This window comes from Equus asinus, chromosome 26, assembly GCF_041296235.1.
Source record: "Equus asinus isolate D_3611 breed Donkey chromosome 26, EquAss-T2T_v2, whole genome shotgun sequence".
In the NCBI taxonomy this organism is placed as follows: domain Eukaryota; kingdom Metazoa; phylum Chordata; class Mammalia; order Perissodactyla; family Equidae; genus Equus; species Equus asinus.
Genome location: NC_091815.1, coordinates 41520810 through 41541706, shown reverse-complemented (window position 1 = coordinate 41541706; position 20897 = coordinate 41520810). Strand labels below are relative to the sequence as shown.

General features: G+C 42.1%; 1 protein-coding gene across 15 annotated transcripts in view; it reads right to left on the bottom strand.

Annotated features, from left to right (window-relative positions):
• Positions 1-3244, bottom strand: part of LOC106846657 (zinc finger protein 551-like) — a 53971-nt gene extending 50727 nt beyond the window's left edge. For 11 of the 15 annotated variants that reach the window (XR_011498447.1, XR_011498451.1, XR_011498450.1 and 8 more), the window contains exon 1: positions 3007-3235. Coding sequence is in view for 3 of the 15 variants with exons in the window: in XM_070498690.1 (XP_070354791.1) it covers positions 3007-3039 (33 nt within the window). In the remaining 12 variants the exon portion in view is untranslated. Of the gene's footprint in view, positions 1-3006 lie in introns of all 15 variants that reach the window. The other 4 variants (XM_070498690.1, XM_044759186.2, XM_070498692.1 and 1 more) reach the window with 1 other exon arrangement.
• Between the last annotated feature and the right edge of the window lie 17653 nt (positions 3245-20897).

The window sequence follows — 20897 nt, the reverse complement described above, 5'->3', positions numbered from 1 at the left end:
TATCTGAGCTCTGGGTCTGGCATGTAGGCCACACTGACTCTTGTCAATGTGGTGGGTGTCACAAACATAGGTGAGGGAGAGATGCTGACCACAGGGAGGGTGTGAATGACCTGATACAGGTCTTGTCAGGCAATACTTGTGAGTCTCTCAGGTCATCCTTTCAAGACAAAAAAACACAACATCATCCTTTACTCTTATGATGCCAATTCAAGGGCCTGGGGGCCATCACCTACCTCTTCACATGCACATCGTTATTTCACCCACACTTCTCTCCCACATGCACAGTTTCAAAGGTCACACAACCCTGGCATGATGGGGACAGTTTGTTTCATGATCACGTTCTTTCCCAGGATTCTAATATCACAACCTCTCTAATCTATCCCTTGCTTACCCTCACCCCTTCCCCACATCAGGGAAGATTTCCAAGCCCAGGTGATAATGATGGTCACTGTCTCATCATGATCCTACTGACCACTGTGTCAGTCCTCAACCACAACAGGCAGTGGGGCAGGTAGATGGTATTTAAGCTCTGAGCCTGGCCTGTACAGCCCTAACACTCTCTTTCAGGCAACTCCACCAGAGGGCCCCAGATCGCTCATTTCTCCTACACCCCACCAAACATGGGCTCACCCTTCACTCTTATGCCAGTACCAGGACCCTGGGACCATGAGTTCACACTCTCTCTCCACGTGGACATCACTCTTTCTACCACACCTCTGTCTCACAACCACACTTCCACAACTACGGCCACCTCCTGCCCTACACCACAGTCATCTCCTTGATCTCTCCATTCATCACTTAGCACATGTGGTCCAAAGAACGCTTGGCAAATTCAAACAGGATCAAGTACCAACCCAGCTCTTGATGGTCCCCACTGACAGAGGCAGCCTTGAGTCCTGCTATCAAGGCCTCTCTCTCTGACTGATCTTTGCTTCAACCTCACCTACTGAGAACCGCATCAGATTTCAGATACACATTACCCTCCTCCACTTGATGTCCCCTGACCAGTCAGCTTTCCTGTCTCCACCTAACCCTCATTCAAGGCCCAGCCCCAGTGGCCCTCTACTGTATGCCCAGGGACTCTCACGGATGATTTCTTGTCGCCCTAAGTTAATCTGTCAGCCTGATTGGAACACCCAGGAAACACCAAGGTTTATAACAAGATCTTGGTGAGGCTGTAGAGCAGTGTATAAGCACCAGCTTCAGCCTCAGAGTCACCTTACTTGAAATCCTATGCCTCTGCATCCATCTCATGTCCACTTGTTCCTCGAAGGCCTTGGCCACATGTGGAACCATATGCCCCCCGACCCACCCTCTCCCTACCTGTGTTGTGACAGTCACCTCCCACAACCAGGAGCCCAATGGGGTCACCCTCTTTTTCCTGGCCTACTATTACCATTATCATCCTGACCAGGATCCTCCATCTTAGAGTGACCATAGCTCCTCCCTGGTCTACCCACTCCATCACCCTTTGGAGAAGTCTCCATCCCGAACTCCTCCTCAGGTTCCAGATGCCCAAAAACTGGTCTCTGAAACATCTCACATCCTGAGCAGGCCACAAATAAAACTTCTAATAACCCCAGTGAAAAAAATTACTCTTAGTTGGACTTCCCCATTTCAGTTGAGGGAGCTTCCACCCTTCCAGCTGCTACAACAAAACCTTCAAGTTATCCCTGACTCCTCCCTTTCTCTTTCTCTCAACCTCAAAATTAGAGAACTGAGGCAGCTATACCCAATACACTGATCCAGAATCCAATCAATTCTCCCACATCCACCACCACCACTCTGGTCCAGCTACCATCACACTCACCCAGACTATGGCAGTAGCCTCCTCCTGATCTTCCTACCCCCAACCTCCCACCCATACTGTTCTCCATGCTGCAGCCACAGGGAGCAGGATGAGACCCGGGTCAGATCACCTGCCTTCACTGCTCCCTAGATCCCATCGCTCCCAACACCTCCAGAAGAGACACCCAACTTCTCACAAAGCTGTTCCACACCTGACTCCTGCCCTACTGCTCCCAGTTCCCATGAGAAAGAGAAGATACCTGCAAGCCCCTGAACCAGTTCAGCCTCCCCTCCAAGCCTGTGCACCCTCTAGGATCCACGCCTGGGACGAACTTCCACACCTCTTTCCACTGGTTGTCAACAACAGGAACCATTCCAAAGAACCCTAGACTTGGACTTAGAACCCTGGGCTTGCTGCCTGTTCCAGTTTCCCAGGCTCGAGGGCTGGAAGAGGGGCAGAACAGTCCCAGGACACCAACATCCGAGAGACCGTGTGGGTGGGGTGGGTGAGGACGCGGGGGGGCCCTGAAATGAGCCCCACACACCAGGAGCCCTAAGCCATGCTGCACTTCCAGGGAATCTGGGCGAGGAGGGAGGTCCTCTGACAGACCGGTAACCACGGCCAGGAAACACGGGCTCACGCCGCTCTCACCGCCGCCCAGCCCTGGAGCGGGTGACCTCGGAGGACAGCACTCCCTCTGGCCTCAGTCCTCAGAGCAGGCTCCTCCCGCTCCGCACGTGCCAGGACCACCCTCCCTGCGCCCAACTGTCATCGTCTGTCCACGCCCTGTGCTCCCCTCGACCGGCTTCTGGAAACCGTCAGAACCTTCTCCCGGGCAGCGGCCCTCCTGTTCCAGCCCGCCTGGCTCCCAGCGTCCTAGGACGAAGGCAACACGCCTCGGGCACAACTGCGTCTCATTCTCTGTCGCCTGCGGACACGACACAGAGCCTGGGGTCCCCTCCGCCCGGGGCCCTCGCACAGAAGGAGCAGCCCCTCCCCTGCCGGTCTAGGCGAGACTCCACCTCACACTGCTCCCTGCGGACACAACGCGGACCCGGCGCCCCGCCGCCCGGGACCCCCGCCCGCAGCCACAGGCCCCACGAGCGCCTCCCCGGCCCGGCCCCGGGGCCTGGGCTGCAGGCCCGGGAGCAGCGCCCGCCCGAGGGCTGGAGCTCGGGCTGCGCTGCGGGCGGGGCGGGCCGGAGCCGAGCGCTCACCTGAGCCGGCTCCCTCCGCGCGGCCGCCGCCATCGGCCTCGGGGGCGGAGCTCCCGGTCTGGTGCGGGTCACCCGGGGCGCGCCGCCGCCAAGCCTCAGACCCGCTCTGAGCAGCGGGGACAACGTCTTCAGGGCCTTCTCCGTCGCGACCCAGCGCTACAGGGCCTCTCCCTCAGTGAACAGAGTCCAGAGAAGCCAAAATGACCGCCACGAAGAAGATGCCGGAAGCCCCGCCCTCACCGGACCCGCACGCACGGAAATTCCCCTGTCCTGGATTCTCATTGGCTCAACTCCTCCCCGTTTTCGCATTGCTCTCTGGGTAGTGTAGTTTCATCAGCTGCACAGCGGGACGGCTGTCTCAGCCATTGACCCGTGCCAGTAACGGTTTGGCGGCACAGCTAGTGGCGCTGGGAAATGAGGACTTGAGCCTTCACGAAAAAGGGAAGTGCTTACTACTTAAAGGGGCGTTTCCCAGGTTTCTGCGGAGTGTTATCTGCGACTCATCACTTAAGCGTATAGAGACATCATTTTAGACTCGCTGAAGCTCAGAACGCCCCCAGAGGCTAAAAATATTACTTAAATTATTCTCAAAGGCTGCAAATCCAAATGGATACGTTCTCTTTCAGATACGTACTTCATTTACTCTTAGCTGGAATGTAGTATTTTCTTGCTATTCAAATGCATGTCGTCAAAAGCATTCATCTCTGGCTCTGGTTCCCACAGAGAACATCTCTCCTGCCTGTACTCAGTGATCGTGTCCAAATCATACAGCAACACTGTTTATCTACTCAATATTTCTTATTCGATATCCGAAGGTATGTTCAATTCCTTTATGAATCAGACATCTATTTCAACCTGAGGGCAACTTTTTTTTTTTCTTGAAGATTAGCCCTGAGCTAACCGCTGCCAATCTTCCTCTTTTTGCTGAGGAAGACTGGCCCTGAGCTAACATCCTGCTCATCTTCCTCTACTTTATATGTGGGACGCCTGCCACAGCATGGCTTTTGCTGAGCGGTGCCATGTCCGCACCCGGGATCTGAACCGGCGAACCCAGGCCGCTGAGAAGCAGAAGGTGCGCACTTAACCGCCGCGCCGCGGAGCCCGCCCCTAAAACAGGATTTAATAACTTGCTCTCAGGGGCCGCCTGGTGGTGCAGCGGTTAAGTGTGCACGTTCTCCTTCAGCGGCCCGGGGTTCTCCGGTTCAGATCCCGGGTGCGGACATGGCACCACTTGGCAAGCCATGCTGTGGTAGGCGTCCCACATAAAATAGAGGAAGATGGGCACGGATGTTAGCTCGGGGCCAGTCTTCCTCAGCAAAAAGAGGAGGATTGGCAGCGGTTAGCTCAGGGCTTATCTTCCTCAAATAAATAAATAAAAATTTGAAAAATAAATTCTCTATGGGATAGTGGCTACGGCGTTCTCAGGCAGAGCACATGTGCAAAGGGGGCATCTGAACACCCATCATCTTCTTGCTAGGAAGGGATTATCATTATTGCACTGATTGCCAGGACTGTTGTACATGATGAATTGATGATATCTCAGAAAAGAGTTGTGAAATGTCAGTTACAGAGACCTGTTAATAATGATCATGTAGTTATTCAAAGAGAGTGTAGAAATAGCTCTGGAGAAACACCTTTGCAGGGTGAAAATGTGAAGACCCCAGATGATTTTTAACAGAAGATATAGAAGTCTGAGAAGAGGTCAGAGATAAATTGAGCCTAAGCTTGTGTTGTGATTCTTTTCACCAGTTTCATCCTAGTTGATCTGTAGTGATTTCTCTCGGCAGGTTTAACTTACAATTTCATAATGACTCATGGCAAAGAAGTTTTCTAGGCCTGATGACCACTGATATACATTCTTTAATGAGGATTCTGCTCAAATTTGTTGCCTATTTGATTCTTTGTCTTTTTCATATTGATTTCTAGAATTTCTTTAATATGCAAGTCCTTTAGGCAAATATTCGTATTTGTTTTTGTCACTATGTAGCAATTTTTAATCAACTTTTTTTTAGTTTTTAAAACCAAACTTAATTTTGTTTAAACTTTACTATTGAGATAGTCAAGAACAACTTTTTAAAAAAATTTTTATTGAGTTAATGATAGGTTACAATCTTGAGGAATTTCAGTTGTATATTATTGTCTGTCAGTCGTGTTGTAGGTGCAACCCTTCACCCTTTGTGCCCACCCCCCACCTCATCTTTCCCCTGGTAGCCACTAATCTGTTCTCTTTGTGCACATATTTAAAGTCCTCATATGAGTGGAGTCATACAGAGATTGTCCTTTTCTATCTAGCTAATTTCACTTAACATAATTGCCTCAAGGTCCATCCATGTTGTTGCAAATGGGACGATTTTGTTCTTTTTTACGGCTGAGTAGTATTCCATTGTGTATATATATATATACCACATCTTCTTTATCCAATCATCTGCTGATGGGCACTTAGGTTGCTTCCACATCTTAGCAATTGTAAATAACACTGCAATGAACATTGGGGTGCATCGGACTTTCGGAATTGCTGACTTCAAGCTCTCTGGATAGATACCCAGTAGTGGGATAGCTGGGTCATATGGTAGTTTTATTTTTAATTTTTTGAGTAATCTCCATACTGTTTTCCATAGTGGCTGCACCAGTTTGCATTCCCACCAGCAGTGTATGAGGGTTCCTTTTTCTCCACAACCTCTCCAACATTTGTTACTATTAGTTTTAGACATTTGTGTCACTCTAATGGGTGTAAGGTGATATCTTAGTGTAGTTTTGATTTGCATTTCCCTGATGATCAGCGATGATGAACATCTTTTCATGTGCCTATTGGCCATCCATATATCTTCTTTGGAGAAATGTCTGTTCATGTCTCCTGCCCATTTTTTTATCGGGTTGTTTGATTTTTTGTTGTTGAGTTGTGTGAGTTCTTTATATATTATGGATATTAAGCCTTTGTCGGATGTATGACTTGCAAATATTTTTTCCCAGTTAGTGTGTTGTTTTTCTGTTTCAATCCTGTTTTCCCTTGCCTTGAAGAAGCCCTTTAGTCTGATGAAGTCCCATTTGTTTATTCTTTCTATTGTTTCCCTTGTCTGAGAAGACATGGTGTCCGAAAAGATCCTTTTAATACTGATGTCAAAGAGTGTACTGCTTACATTTTCTTTTAGAAGCCTTATGGTTTCAGGTCTCACCTTTAGGTCTTTGATCCATTTTGAGTTTATTTTTGTGAATGGTGAAAAAGAATGGTCAATTTTCATTCTTTTACATGTGGCTTTCCAGTTTGCCCAGCACCATTTGTTGAAAAGACTTTCTTTTCTCCATTGTATGCCCTCAGCTCCTTTGTCGAAGATAAGCTGTCCATAGATGTGTGGTTTTATTTCTGGGCATTCAATTCTGTTCCATTGATCTTTGCACCTGTTTTTGTACCAGTGCCATGCTGTTTTGATTACTGTAGCTTTGTAGTAAGTTTTGAAGTCAGGGATCGTGATACCTCCTATTTTGTTCTTTTTTCTCAGCATTGCTTTAGCAATTTGGGGTCTTTTGTTGCCCCATATGAATTTTATGATTCTTTGTTCTAATTCTGTAAAGAATGTCATTGGGATTCTGATTGGGATAGCATTGAATCTGTAGATTGCTTTAGGTAGAATGGACTGTTTTCGTTTAAAGATTTTTAATTTTTTCCTTTTTCTCCCCAAAGCCCCCGGTACATAGTTGTATATTCTTCGTTGTGGGTCCTTCTAGTTGTGGCATGTGGGACGCTGCCTCAGCGTGGTTTGATGAGCAGTGCCATGTCCACGCCCAGGATTCGAACCAACAAAACACTGGGCCACCTGCAATGGAGCCTGCGAACTTAACTACTCGGCCGTGGGGCCAGCACTACAATGGACATTTTAACTATGTTTAGTCTTCCAATCCATGTGCATAGAATGTCTTTCCATCTCTTTATGTCGTCATCCATTTCTTTCAGAAAAGCCTTGTAATTTTCATTGTATAGGTCTTTCACTTCCTTAGTTAAATTCACCCCGAGGTATTTTATTCCTTTTGTTGCAATTGTGAATGGTATTGTGTTCCTGAGTTCTTTTTCTGTTAGTTTGTTATCAGAGTATAGAAATGCTACTGATTTATGTAAATTGATTTTATACCCTGCAACTTTGCTGTAGTTGTTGATTACTTCTAAAAGTTTTCCAATGGATTCTTCGGGTTTTTCTATATATAAGATCATGTCGTCTGCAAACAGCGAGAGTTTCACTTCTTCCCCCGGATTTGGATTCCTTTTATTCCTTTTTCTTGCCTGATTGCTCTGGCCGGGACCTCCAGAACTATGTTAAATAAGAGTGGTGATAGAGCGCATCCTTGTCTCATTCCTGTTCTCAGGGGGATGGCGCTCAGTTTTTGCCCATTGAGAATGATGTTGGCCATGGGTTTGTCATATATGGCCTTTATTATGTTGAGGTAGTTTCCTTCTATCCCCATTTTCTTCAGAGTTTTTATCATAAATGGCTGTTGGATCTTGTCAAATGCTTTCTCTGCATCTATTGAGATGATCATGTGGTTTTTATTCCTCAGTTTGTTGATGTGGTGTATCACGTTGATTGATTTGCAGATGTTGAACCATCCCTGTGTCCCTGGTATAAATCCCACTTGATCATGATGTAAGATCCTTTTGATGAATTGCTGTATTTGAGTTGCCAAAATTTTGTTGAGAATTTTTTTTATTAATATTATGGTAGATTCCAACCTTGTGAGATTTCAGATGTACATTATTGTTAGTCATGTTGTGGGTACACCACTTCCCCCTTTGTGCCCTCCCCCCAACCCCCCTTTTCCCTGGTAACCACCAATCATATCTCCTTGTCAATATGTTAACTTCCACCTATGAATGGAGTCATATAGAGTTCATCTTTGTCTGGCTTATTTTGCTTAACATAATACCCTTGAGGTCCATCCATGTTGCTGCGAATGGGCCAATTTTGTCCTTTTTTATGGCTGAGTAGTATTCCATTGTGTATATATACCATATCTTCTTTATCCAGTCATCTGTTTCTGGGCATTTAGGTTGGTTCCACATCTTGGCTATTGTAAATAATGCTGTGATGAACATAGGAGTGCAAGGGACTCTTGGGATTTCTGATTTCAGGTTCTTAGGATAGATACCCAGCCATGGGATGGCTGGGTCATAGGGTATTTCTATTTTTAACTTTTTGAGAAATCTCCATACTGTTTTCCATAGTGGCTGTACCAGTTTGCATTCCCACCAGCAGTGTATGAGGGTTCCTTTTTCTCCACAACCTCTCCAACATTTGTTACTATTTGTTTTAGATATTTTTGTCATTCTAATGGGTGTAAGGTGATATCTTAGTGTAGTTTTGATTTGCATTTCCCTGATGATTAGCAATGATGAACATCTTTTCATGTGTCTATTGGCCATACTTATATCTTCTTTCGAGAAATGTCTGTTCATGTCCTCTGCCCATTTTTTGATCGGGTTGTTTGTTTTTTTTTGTTGTTAAGCTGTGTGAGTTCTTTGTATATTATGGAGATTAACTGTTGAGAATTTTTGCATCTATGTTCATCAGCGATATTGGCCTGAAGTTCTCTTTTTTCGTGCTGTCCTTGTCAGGTTTTGGTATCAGTGTGATGTTGGCCTCGTAGAATGTGTTAGGAAGTGTTCTATCCTCCCTAGTTTTTTGGAATAGCTTGAAAAGGATAGGTATTAAATCCTCTCTGAAAGTTTGGTAGAATTCCCCAGGAAAGCCATCTGGTCCTGGGGTTTTATTCTGTGGGATGCTTTTGATGGCTGTTTCAATCTCTTTCCTTGTGATTGGTTGGATCAAATTGTCTGCTTCTTCTTGAGTGAGTTTTGGGAGATTGTAGGAGTCCAAGAATTTATCCATTTCCTCTAGGTTATCCATTTTGCTGGCATATAGTTTTTCGTAGTATTCTCTTATAATCCGTTGTATTTCTGCGGAGTCTGTTGTTATTTCTCCTCTTTCATTTCTGATTTTGTTTATTTGAGCTTTCTCCCTTTTTTTCTTTGTAAGTCTGGCTAGGGGTTTCCCAATTTTATTTATCTTGTCAAAGAACCAGCTCTGTTTCATTTGTCCTTTCTACTGCCTTTTTCGTTTCAGTAGCATTTATTTCTGCTCTGATTTTTATTATTTCTCTCCTTCTGCTGACTTTGGGCTTTGTTTGTTCTTCTTTCTCTAATTCAGTTAGGTGTAGTTTAAGATTGCTGATTTGGGATTTTTCTTGTTTGTTAAGATGTGCCTGAATTGCGATGAATTTTCTTCTAAATACAGCTTTTGCTGCATCCCATATGAGTTCGTATGGCATGTTATCATTTCATTTGTTTCCAGGTATTTTTTGATTTCTTCTTTAATTTCTTCAATAATCCATTGCTTGTTCAATAGCGTATTGTTTAGTCTCCACATCCTTGTGCCTTTCTCAGCTTTTTTCTTGTAATTAATTTCTAGCTTTACAGCATTATGATTGGAGAAGATGCTTGTTATTATTTCAATTTTTTTAAATTTGTAGAGGCTTGCCTTGTTTCCCAACCTATGGTCTATCCTTCAGAATGTTCCATGCACACTTGAGAAGAATGTGTATTCTGCTGTTTTTGGATGCAGTGTTCTATATATGTCTATTAAGTCCAACTGTTTTAGCTTTTCATTTAGCTCCACTGTTTCCTTGTTGATTTTGTGTCTGGGTGATCTGTCCATTGATGTGAATGGGGTGTTCAGGTCCACAACTATTATGGTGTTATTTTTGATATCTTCTTTTAGGTTTCTTAATAGTTGCTTCATGAAATTTGGTGCTCCTGTGTTGGGTGCATAGATATTTATAAGTGTTATTTCTTCTTGATGAAGTGTCCCTTTGATCATTATATATTGGCACTCTGTGTCTCTCTTTATCTGCCTTATCTTGAAGTCTGTTTTGTCTGATATAAGTATTGTGATACCTGCTTTCTTTTGTTTCCTATTAGCTTGGAGTATTGTCTTCCACCCCTTCACTCTGAGACTGTGTTTGTCTTTGGAGCTGGGGTGTGTTTCCTGGAGGCAACAAATTATTGGATCTTGTTCTTTAATTCATTTTGCCACTGTGTGTCTTTTTATTGGAGAGTTCAATCAGTTTACATTGAGGGTGAGTATTGATGCATGAGGGCTTAATGCTGTCATTCTGTTGCTCGTTTTCCGGTTTTCCTGTGTTTCCTTTGTTTCTCGTCCTGTGTGTTTTAGCCTACCCATTGACTTCTGCAATTTCTCATGCTGGGTTTCTTAGATTTTTCCTTATTTATGTTTTGTGTCTCTCTTCTGTTTTTTAGTTTAGTGGTTACCCTGAAGTTTGTATTCAGAATCTCGTGTATAACATAGTCCATTTTCTGGTGGTGTCTTACTTCCTTAGCCTAGACTGTTTCAGTCCCTTTCCTCCTCCCCTCCTAAATTATTATTTTCATCTCTTATTCCAACTTGTGTTGTGAGTTGTGGCTAGAGTGATAAGATTGTCTTTGCTTTTGTGATTTCCTTCCCTTTATCCTAATTCTATAGTTGAATATTTGCTATCCTATTCAGATTCTATCTATTTGTCTCCCTACTCTGTGTTTTGTGACCCCTTACTCCCTTTTCTTCTTTTTTCAGGTATGAGAGCCTTCTTGAGTATTTCTTGTAGTGGAGGTCTTGTGACTATGAAGTCTCTCGGCTTTTGTTTGTTTGGAAAAGATTTAATTTCTCCCTCATATCTGAAGGATATTTTTGCTGCATAGAGTATTCTTGGCTGAAGGTTTTTATCCTTTAAGGTTTTGAATATGTCACTCCCATCTCTCCTAGCTTGTAAGGTTTCTGTAGAGAAATCTGCTGAAAGTCTGATGGGGGTTCCTTTGTAGGTTATTTTCTTCTGCCTTGCTGCCCTGAGTATTCTTTCTTTGTCCTTCATTTTTGCCATTTTTACTACTATGTGCCTTGCAGTAGGTCTTTTTACATTGACAAATCTAGGAGATCTGAAAGCTTCCTCTGCACACATTTCTCTCCCAATCCCTAGATTTGGGAAGTTCTATTACTTCATTGAGCACACTTTTTTTTTATTGAGTTATTGATAGGTTACAATCTTGTGAAATTTCAATTGCACATTAATGTTTGTCAGTCATGTTGTAGGTGCACCACTTCACCCTTTGTGCCCACCCCCCACCCCACCTTTCCCCTGGTATCCACTAAACTGTTCTTGGTCCATAGTTTTAAATTCCTCATATGAGTGGAGTCATACACAGATTATCTTTCTCTTGCTGGCTTATTTCACTTAACATAATTCTCTCAAGGTCCATCCATGTTATTGCAAATGGAATGATTCTGTTCTGTTTTGCAGCTGAGTAGTATTCCATTGTATATATGTACCACATCTTCTTTATCCATTCGTCTGTTGATGGGCACTTAGGTTCCTTCCACGTCTTGGCTATTGTAAACAGTGCTGCAATAAACATTGGGGTGCACAGGACTTTTGGGATTGCTGACTTCAGGCTCTTTGGATAAATACCCAGTAGTGGGATGGCTGGATCATATGGTAGTTCTATTTTTAGTTTTTTGAGGAATCTCCATACTGTTTTCCATAGTGGCTGCACCAGTTTGCATTCCCACCAGCAGTGTATGAGGGTTCCTTTTTCTCCGCAACCTCTCCAACATTTGTTGCTATTAGTTTTAGATATTTTTGTCATTCTAACGGGTGTAAGGTGATATCTCAGTGTAGTTTTGATTTGCATTTCCCTGATGATCAGCGATGATGAGCATCTTTTCATGTGGATTGAGCACACTTTCTGAGCCATTTTCCTTTTCCATGCCCTCAGGTGTTCCGATGATTCTTAAGTTGTACTTTCTCATTGAGTCAGCTATTTCTCTGAGATTTTCTTCAGTTTTTTAAATTCTTAGTTCTCTTTCTTCCTCTGTCTGGAGCCATTCAGCCTGTCTATCTTCGATTATGCTAATTTACTCCTCTATGGTGTCTACACGGGCATTCAGGGAATCCATATTCTGTTTTATCTGACCCATTGTATTTTTCATCTCTAGTATTTCTAATTGATTTTCCTTTATAATTTCAATCTCTTTTGTGAAGTAACTCCACTACTCGTTGACTTGTTTCTCTATATTTCCCTTTACCTCCTTGAATATTTTGAGGATAGCTATTTTGAACTCCTCTTCACTTAGTTTGCCCATTTCCAAGCCCTCAGGAGCTACTTTTGTATTTTTATTGTTTTCCTTTTGGACTGGAGCTTTTATAAATTGCTGGATGGCAGAGGAGCAGTTTTTGCGCATGATGCTATTATTCGGCTGCAATTACAGCCTGTCACCACTAGATGGGGGGGCGAGAGGCTTGTTTTCTGAGCCCTGCGCCTTCAGCCATGATGGCGGGGCGCAGCATGGTTTGGAGGAGGAGGGGCACTTTCACTCAGGCTGACCGTATTGTATCAGCTCTCACTTTCTGGTCTCCTGGGGCCCTGGCTTGCTGGGGTTCCCCCACGTGAAAGCTTTCCCCTGTTAGAGGGTTTCCACTGCATGGGCGTGGGCGTCCTGGATGATCCCCCGACACATGGCCCCTCCTCAGCTCCTTCCTGCACCTGCGGCAGGCATCCCAGTCTCTAGGGGCGAGAGCGAAGCTCTCTCTACCCTATTTCAGCTCCTCTGAGGCTGGCTGCAGCCTCTGCACATTCTGTAGTTTGGCTGCTGTGGGTCTCTGATGATTTCTGTTATTAGGATTGTTTTTTCGGTTGGAATTCAGTTGCTCTTTTTGGTTGTACTTTGGAGGGGAGAGAGTCCCTGGTGAGCTCACGCTGCCATGTTGCTGACGTCACTCCTCCTTTAATCAACATTTTTGAGGTCATGTATGTATAGATGTTATTCCAGTGTTTTCAGAGTTGTCTTTGCTTATAACTAGCAATTCCTCAATATTCAAAAGTTTTAGGGGCTGGCCTGGTGGCAGAGTGGTTAAGTTCACATTCTATGCTTTGGCAGCCTGGGGTTTGTGGGTTTGGATCCCAGGCATGGACCTAGCACCACTCATCAAGCCACACTGTGGCAGCATCCCACATAAAATAGAGGAATATTAGCACAGATGTTAGCTCAGTGACAATCTTCCTCAAGTAAAAAGAGGAAGATTGGCAACAGATGTTAACTCAGGGCCAATCTTCCTCACACACACACACACACAAAACCTTTAGTTAATAATTCCTTTATTAAACTTCCTCTATTATTATGACTATGGAGTCTCTTTCTCCTGATTGGACTCTAACTGATCATGAATTGGTTCTGGCAGTTGTCCTATTAGGTCAACCCATAAGGATGGGATTTGGGGATTGGTTTGGCCATGCCCTTGGGCTTGAAGGAAGTGCTGATCATCTAACCAATGGGAAGTAGGATACTAGTGACCCATGGTATGCAGTGGCATCATAATTCATCTATGACCTGGGATTGATTATGATGAAGGGGCAACTGTAGCACATGCCTTGAGACCAAGTGGGTGCTGCAATGAATATTAAGGCAGTGATGGTGAGTACAAGGAGCGTGGTCTGGGAAGGATTCTTTTGAGTTCACATTTTTGCTGACAAAGAGAAAATAGCAAGCTCAGCTTAAGTACCAGTACAAGAAACAGAAAATTACCATGATACCCCTCCCAAGCTCTGATTTCTTTTTTTTTTTTTTTCGGTTGGGAAAGATTTGCCCTGAGCTAACATCTGTTGCCAATCTTCCTCTCTCTCTTTTTTTCCTCCCCAAAGCCCCAGTAGATAGTTTTATATTCTAGTTGTAAGTCCCAAAGAAACTCTGATTTCTGTAGCTGCAGGGCTCGTATTGCTGGAAACCAAAACTTTCAACACATGGCTTGCTGAATTAAAGTTACAGTTGAATACACAGTATTACAGTTTCTCATGTGAAAGATAGGACATTGATTGATAAAGAGGGATTCTGAATTTTGGAATGGGGGACATCTGGTTGGTGCAGAAGAAACTGACAATCTAGAACCCTTAAGTCACTCTGAGTCTCTCTTACCAGGTGTCTGAGGAGACCAACCTTCCTCTGCTAACATCACCTGGGGCCGAGGCCTGTAAAAGAATGCCAATTCTCCACCAGAATTACCACAACAACCCATAAGTAGTATTGTTGACACAAATAAGCCATAACCAATCTATCAATTAAAATTAGGGTGAGTTTATTATGAGCCAAGTTTGAAGACTACAGCCCATTGAGGCCTTGTCCCACAAGGAAGGAAGCCCACCAAAGAAGTGGGGTGTACAGAGTGATTATTTACCACCTTGGAACAAAGAGTATACATCACATATGATAGGAATGTCCCTTTTACTACTGTCATGAGATGCTTGGCTGATACAGCAGGTCAGTTGTCACAAGGTGAGCATGGCAGGTTGGTAACTAAATCTTAGTTTCCAAGAAGAGATGCTTATCTTCAAGGAAATGTTAATATGGGGGAAGCTACAACCCTATCTTTAAGGGCATCATTCTTATGTTTGGGACATTGTAAATGTTTAAAGACGAAGCACAATCCATGGTCAACAGGCCACATCAGGCCTTTTCAAATAACAAGGTCAGGACAAACTACTTTTAACCCAAATGGCTTCCTCATATACTTTAATATATCCTATTGTTTTCATGTGTTTATTTTGTTTATTTCATTTGTTTCATTTTCCCCCTTTTGATCTCTGATGTTTCAATAAAAAGCACTGACAATCAAAATATCGTCCCTTGGTGCCTGCCCTGGGTCCATCGTGTTCCTCACTGTTAGGCTTTTATCTCATTTGTTTGCGTAGTTATTCACATTGGGAGCAAATAGTTGGACAAGCATTTATATTAACAGAGGAAGCATTTCATAAGCTATATAATTTTTCAATTTATTTTAGATTGTTGCACATTGTACATGTGCTTTTACATGATGCCTCATGATTACATCGTTTACAAAAATAAAACAGTTATAGTAATGATGACAATTCAGTATTGTAAACAAGTTAGTTTTGAAATGAGTTCTTAGGCATAGTCTTTACCAGAAAAGAAAATTCAACTGAGGGTGTCAAAATGGTGGCATAGGAGGACTCTGAACTCACCTCCTCCCACAGACACAACAAATTTACAACTACTCTTGGAACAATTACCCCTGAGAAACAACTGAAAACTGGATAAAAACAACCCCACAACAAGGGACATGCTCACTGAGGTAGAAGAGGCAGAAATTCCTTTCTAGAGAGGAAAATGCCACATTTTAGCCACAGTGCTTGATGGCTGGGAGCAATCTTAAGGTAGAAAGCTTTTCCTGGAGGAGCGGGGGATCTGAAAATCAATGAAACTAAGAGCTGGTTCTTTGAAAAGATAAACAAAATTGACAAACCTTTAGGCTGAAATAATACCAAGCATCTTTTCTGAACACAGCAGTATGAAACTAGAAATCTACTACAGGAAGAAAAATGGAAGAGCCACAAATGTGTGGAGATTAAACAAAATGCCACTGAACCACTACTGGGTCAATGAAGAAATCAAAGGAGAAATAAAAAAATACGTGGAGACAAATGAAAATAAAAATATGACATGCCAAAATTTATGGGATGCAGCAAAAGAAGACCTAAGAGGGAAATTTCTGGTAAAACAAATGAGAAAAATCACAAATAACCAATCTAACAGTGCATCTAAAGGAATTGGAAAAAGAAGAACAAAGCCCCAGACCAGTAGAAGGAAGAAAATAATAAAAATCAGAGCAGAAAGAAATGAAATAGAGACTAAAAAAAAAAAAGAAAAGAAAAAGTCAATGAAACTAAGAGCTGGTTCTTTGAAAAGATAAACAAAATTGACAAACTTTTAGCTAGATTACCAAGAAAAAAAGAGAGAGCTCAAATAAATAAAATCAGAAACGAAAGAGGAGAAATTACAATGGATACCTCAGAAATACAAAAGATTATAAGAGAATACTATGAAAAGCTATACACCAACAAATTGGATAATCTAGAAGAAATGGATAAATGCTCAGAATCATACAACTTTCCAAAACTGAATCAAGAAGAAATAGAGTATTTGAATGGACCAATCACTAGTAAGGAGATCGAAACAGTAACAAGAACCTCCCCAGAAATACAAGTCCAGGACCAGATGGCTTCCCTGGAGAATTATGCCAAACATTCAAAGAAGACTGAATACCTATTCTTTTCAAACTCTTCCAAAAAATTGAAGAAGAGGGGAAGCATCCTAACTCATTCTACAAAGCCCACATTACCCTGATGCCAAAACCAGACAAGGACAGCACAACAAAAGAAAATTACAGGCCAATATCACTGATGAACATGGATGTAAAAATTCTCAACAAAATACTAGCAAATAGAATAAAACAATACATTAAATATCTGCAAATAAATCAATGTGATACACCACATTAGAAGAATAAAAACCACAGGATCACCTCAATAGATGCAGAGAAAGCATTTGACAAGATACAGCATCCATTTATGATTAAAACTCAACATAATAAATGCCATATATGACAAACTCACAGCTAATATCATACTCAGTGGACAAAAGCTGAAAACTATCCCTCTAAGAACAGGAACCTGACAAGGATGCCCACTTTCACCACTCTTATTTAACATAGTATTGGAAGTCCTAGCCAGAGCAATCAGGCAAGAAAAAGAAATAAAAGGGATCCAAATTAGAAAGGAAGAAGTGAAATTGTCACTATTTGCAGATGACATGATTTTATATATAGAAAACCCTAAAGAATCCACCAAAAAACTTTAGAAATAATAAATGAATACATAAAGTTGAAGGATACAAAATCAACACACAAAAATCAGTTGTGGGTCCGGCCCCATGGCTGAGCGCTCGTGTGCTCCACTTGGGCAGCTGGGGTTTCGTTTGTTTGGATCCTGGGCACAGACATGGCACCTCTCATTTGGCCATGCTGAGGCAGTGTCCCACATAGTGCAACCAGAGGCACTCACAACAAGAATATACAACTATTTACTGGTGGGCTTTGGGAAGGAAAAAAAAGAAGATTGGCAACAGTTGTTAGTTCAGATGCCAATCTTTAAAAAAAAAATCAGTTGCGTTTCTATACACTAACGAAGTAGCAGAAAGAGAAATTAATACAATCCCATTTACAATTGCAACAAAAAGAATAAAACACCTAGGGGTAAATTTTTTTATTGAAGTTCTGATAGTTTACAACCTTGTGAAATTTCAGTTGTATGTTATTACTTGTGAGTCACTTCACACCGCTTCATCCTTTGTGCCCACCCACCACCTGCCTTTCCCCTGGTAACCACTGATCTGTTCTCTTTGTCCATGTGTTTGTTTATTTCCCACATATGAGTGGAATCATACAGAGTTTGTCTTTCTCTATCTGGCTTATTTCACTTAACATAATACCCTAGGGGTAAATTTAACCAAAGAGGTGAAAGACCTGTACACTGAAACCTGTAAAACATTGTTGAAAGAAACTGAAAAAGACACAAAGACATGGAAAGATATTCCGTGCTCTTGGATCGGAAGAACTAACATAGTTAAAATGTCCATACTTCCTAAAGCAATCTACAGATTCAGTGCAATCCCTATCAAAGTTCCAATGACATTTTTCACAGAAATAGAACAAAGAATCCTAACATTTATGTGGGATAACCAAAGACCCTGAATAGCCAAAGCAATCCTTAGAAAAAAGAACAAAGCTGGAGGTATCATACTCCCTGATTTCAAAATATACAATAAAGCTATGGTAATCAAAACAGCATGGTACTGGCATAAAAACAGGCACACAGATCAATGGAACAGAATCGAGAGCCCAGAAATAAGCCCACACATCTGTGGACAGCTAATCTTCAACAAAGGAGCCAAGACTATACAATGGAGAAAGGAAAGTCTCTTCAATAAATGGGAAAACTGAACAGCCACATGCAAAAGAATGAAAGTAGACCATTATCTTATGCCATACACAAAAATTAACTCAAAATGGATTAAAGACTTGAATGTAAGACCTGAAACCATAAAACATCTAGAAGAAAATGTAAGCAGTACACTCTTTGACATCTGTTTTAGCAGCATATTTTCAAGTACCATGTCTGACCAGGCAAGGGAAACAATAGAAAAAATAAACAAATGGGACTATGTCAAACTAAGGAAACCATCGACAAATGAAAAGACAACCTAGCTGTTTAGAAGATATTTGCAAACCATCTATCTGATAAGGGGTTAATATCCAAAATATTTAAGGAGCTCATACAACTCAACAACAAGAAAGCAAACAATCTAACTTTAAAAATGGGTAAAAGATCTGAACGGACATTTTTCCAAAGAAGATATACAGATGGCCAACAGGCACATGAAAATATGTTCAACATCACTAATTATTAGGGAAATGCAAATCAAAACTACAATAAGATATCACGTCATGTCCATCAGAATGGCTATAATTAACAAGACAAGAGATAACAAGTGTTGGAGAGGATGTAGAGAAAAGGGAACCCTCATATATTGCTGGTGGGCATGCAAACTGGTGCAGTCACTATGGAAAACACCATGGAGATTCCTCAAAAAAATTAAGAATAGAACTACCACAGGATCCAGCTATTCCACTGCTAGGTATGTATCCAAAGAACATGAAAACATGAATGTGTAAAGATATATGCACCCCTATATTCATTGTGGCATTATTCACAGTAGCCAAGACTTGGAAGTAACCTAGGTGGCCATCAAGTGACAAATGGATAAAGAAGATGTGGTATATATATAATGGAATACTATGCAGCCATAAGAAACTATGAAATCTGGCCATTTGTGACAACATGGATAGACCTTGAGGGTATTATGCTAAGTGAAATAAGTCAGATGGAGAAAGTCAAATACTGTATGATCTCACTCATAAATAGAAGATAAAAACAACAAACACACAGAGACGGAGATTGGTGGTTACCAGAGGGGAAGGGGAGAGAGGGGAGGGCGAATGGGGTGATTAGACATATGTGTGTGGTGATGGATGGTAATTAGTCTTTGGGTGGTGAACATGATGTAATCTACACAGAAATCAAAATATAATGATGTACACCTGAAATTTATATAACATTATAAACAAATGTTACCTCAATAAAAAATAAAAATAAATAAATTCTGTGCCAGGTAAAATAAATAAAGTAGTAAATAAATGTAAATAAATAAAAAGAAAATTTGTCCAGGGTTGTAAGATCGATCGACCATCTCAAGTCACTGAGCAAGCATTACTGTAGCCTGTATGGCAGTCTTGCAATGCTGAGTAAAGGAAATAGTAATTAGTTTGAATATTATGACTAATATAAGAAATCCAAAGAGTAATAGAAATTGCAATCCTAATCGAAAAAAGGAATCAACATCTGAAGAGAACCAATCAAACAAATCACAACTAGGTATAGGATCGTTTAAGGCATTTGCTTGCTTTTTCATGTGCTTTAGCACAGATGATACATTGGAAGATTCATCAAGTATAAAAATACAGCATTCAGTTTGAATGACTGCACATGCACCACCTTGGGAGGCTGTCATTAAGGGCTTGTTAAGTAAATTTAGTCAGAGCTTCTATATGTGATATGACATCTAGCCCCAAGGAAGGGACAAATATAGCCTCTAGCTGGTCATATCAGTAGAACACTGAATGAGTCCGTCTGGCCTTAAGGAGAGGAACATTGGCATCCAGGGGAACCCCAGGGTGCAGCCTCATTAGCCATCCTGGAGGTAGCCAATGACAGAGGTTTGTTCCACATAACCACTGAGTTCCATTGGAAGCCACCCAATAAATGCCTGGCCTTCAAGACCACTCTGTTCCCAATCAATCACTTTCTTTAAGTATGACAGTATTCTGAAAACCTTAAATAGAACAATTATAAAATGGGTATATCGTTTAAGCATTACAAGGTGCAAATGAGGAGATAAAATGTTGGGAATACAGGCCTGACCCAGAGTCTTGGGACAGCTTTCTACAACAGATACTGTCTTCTCATCCTGACTTGGAAATATTTGTATTGCTCAGTTGAAGTTGAGTATCAGAAGTAGGAACTGAAACCCACTCAGATGAAGAAGGCTTTTTTTTTTTTTTTTGAAATGAGAAATGTGAATCCATCCTTTTGATTCTGCAGCAATGAATTGGTTAAAAGTACATAGTATGGTCCTTTCCAATGGGGTTGCAAAAAGTCTATCGGGTGTCTTTTCCAACAAATAAAAAATCTCCAGGTTGTAGTTCATGACCCTCAAGGTCTTCATCCCCCAGGAGCTCACTATGAAAAGAATGAGCTACCAACTTCTCTTTTTTCTTTTTTTTTTTTTTTTTTGGTGAGGAAGATTCACCCTGAGCTAATATCCATTGCCAATCTTCCCCCCCTTTTTTTTTTAAAGATTGGCCCTGGGCTAACATCTGTTGCCAATCTTTTCTTCTTCTTCTTCTTCTCCTCCTCCTCTCCAAAGCTCCCCAGTACATAGTTGTATATTCTAGTTGTAGGTCCTCCTAGTTTTGCCATGTGGGACGCTGCCTCAGCATGGCTTGATGGGTGGTGCTAGGTCCATGCCCAGGATCCGAACTGGCGAACACCAGGGGCACCAATGTCAAGCGCACGAACTTAGCTACTCAGCCACAGGACCAGCCTCCAATCTTCCTCTTTTTATGCTTGAGGCAGATTAGCCCTGAGCTAACATCTATGCCAATATTCCTCTATTTTGTATGTGGGATGCATCCACAGCATGGTTGCTGAGTGGAGTAGGTCAGCACCTGGGATCTGAACCTGCAAACCCAGGCCACTAAAGCAAAGGGCACAGAACTTTAACCACTCAGTCATAGGGCTGGCCCCTACCTCTCATTTCTTTTAAGTGTCTCAATGAGACCCTGACAACAATGTAAGATACTTCCTTTAAGCAAAGTTGGTTCATACA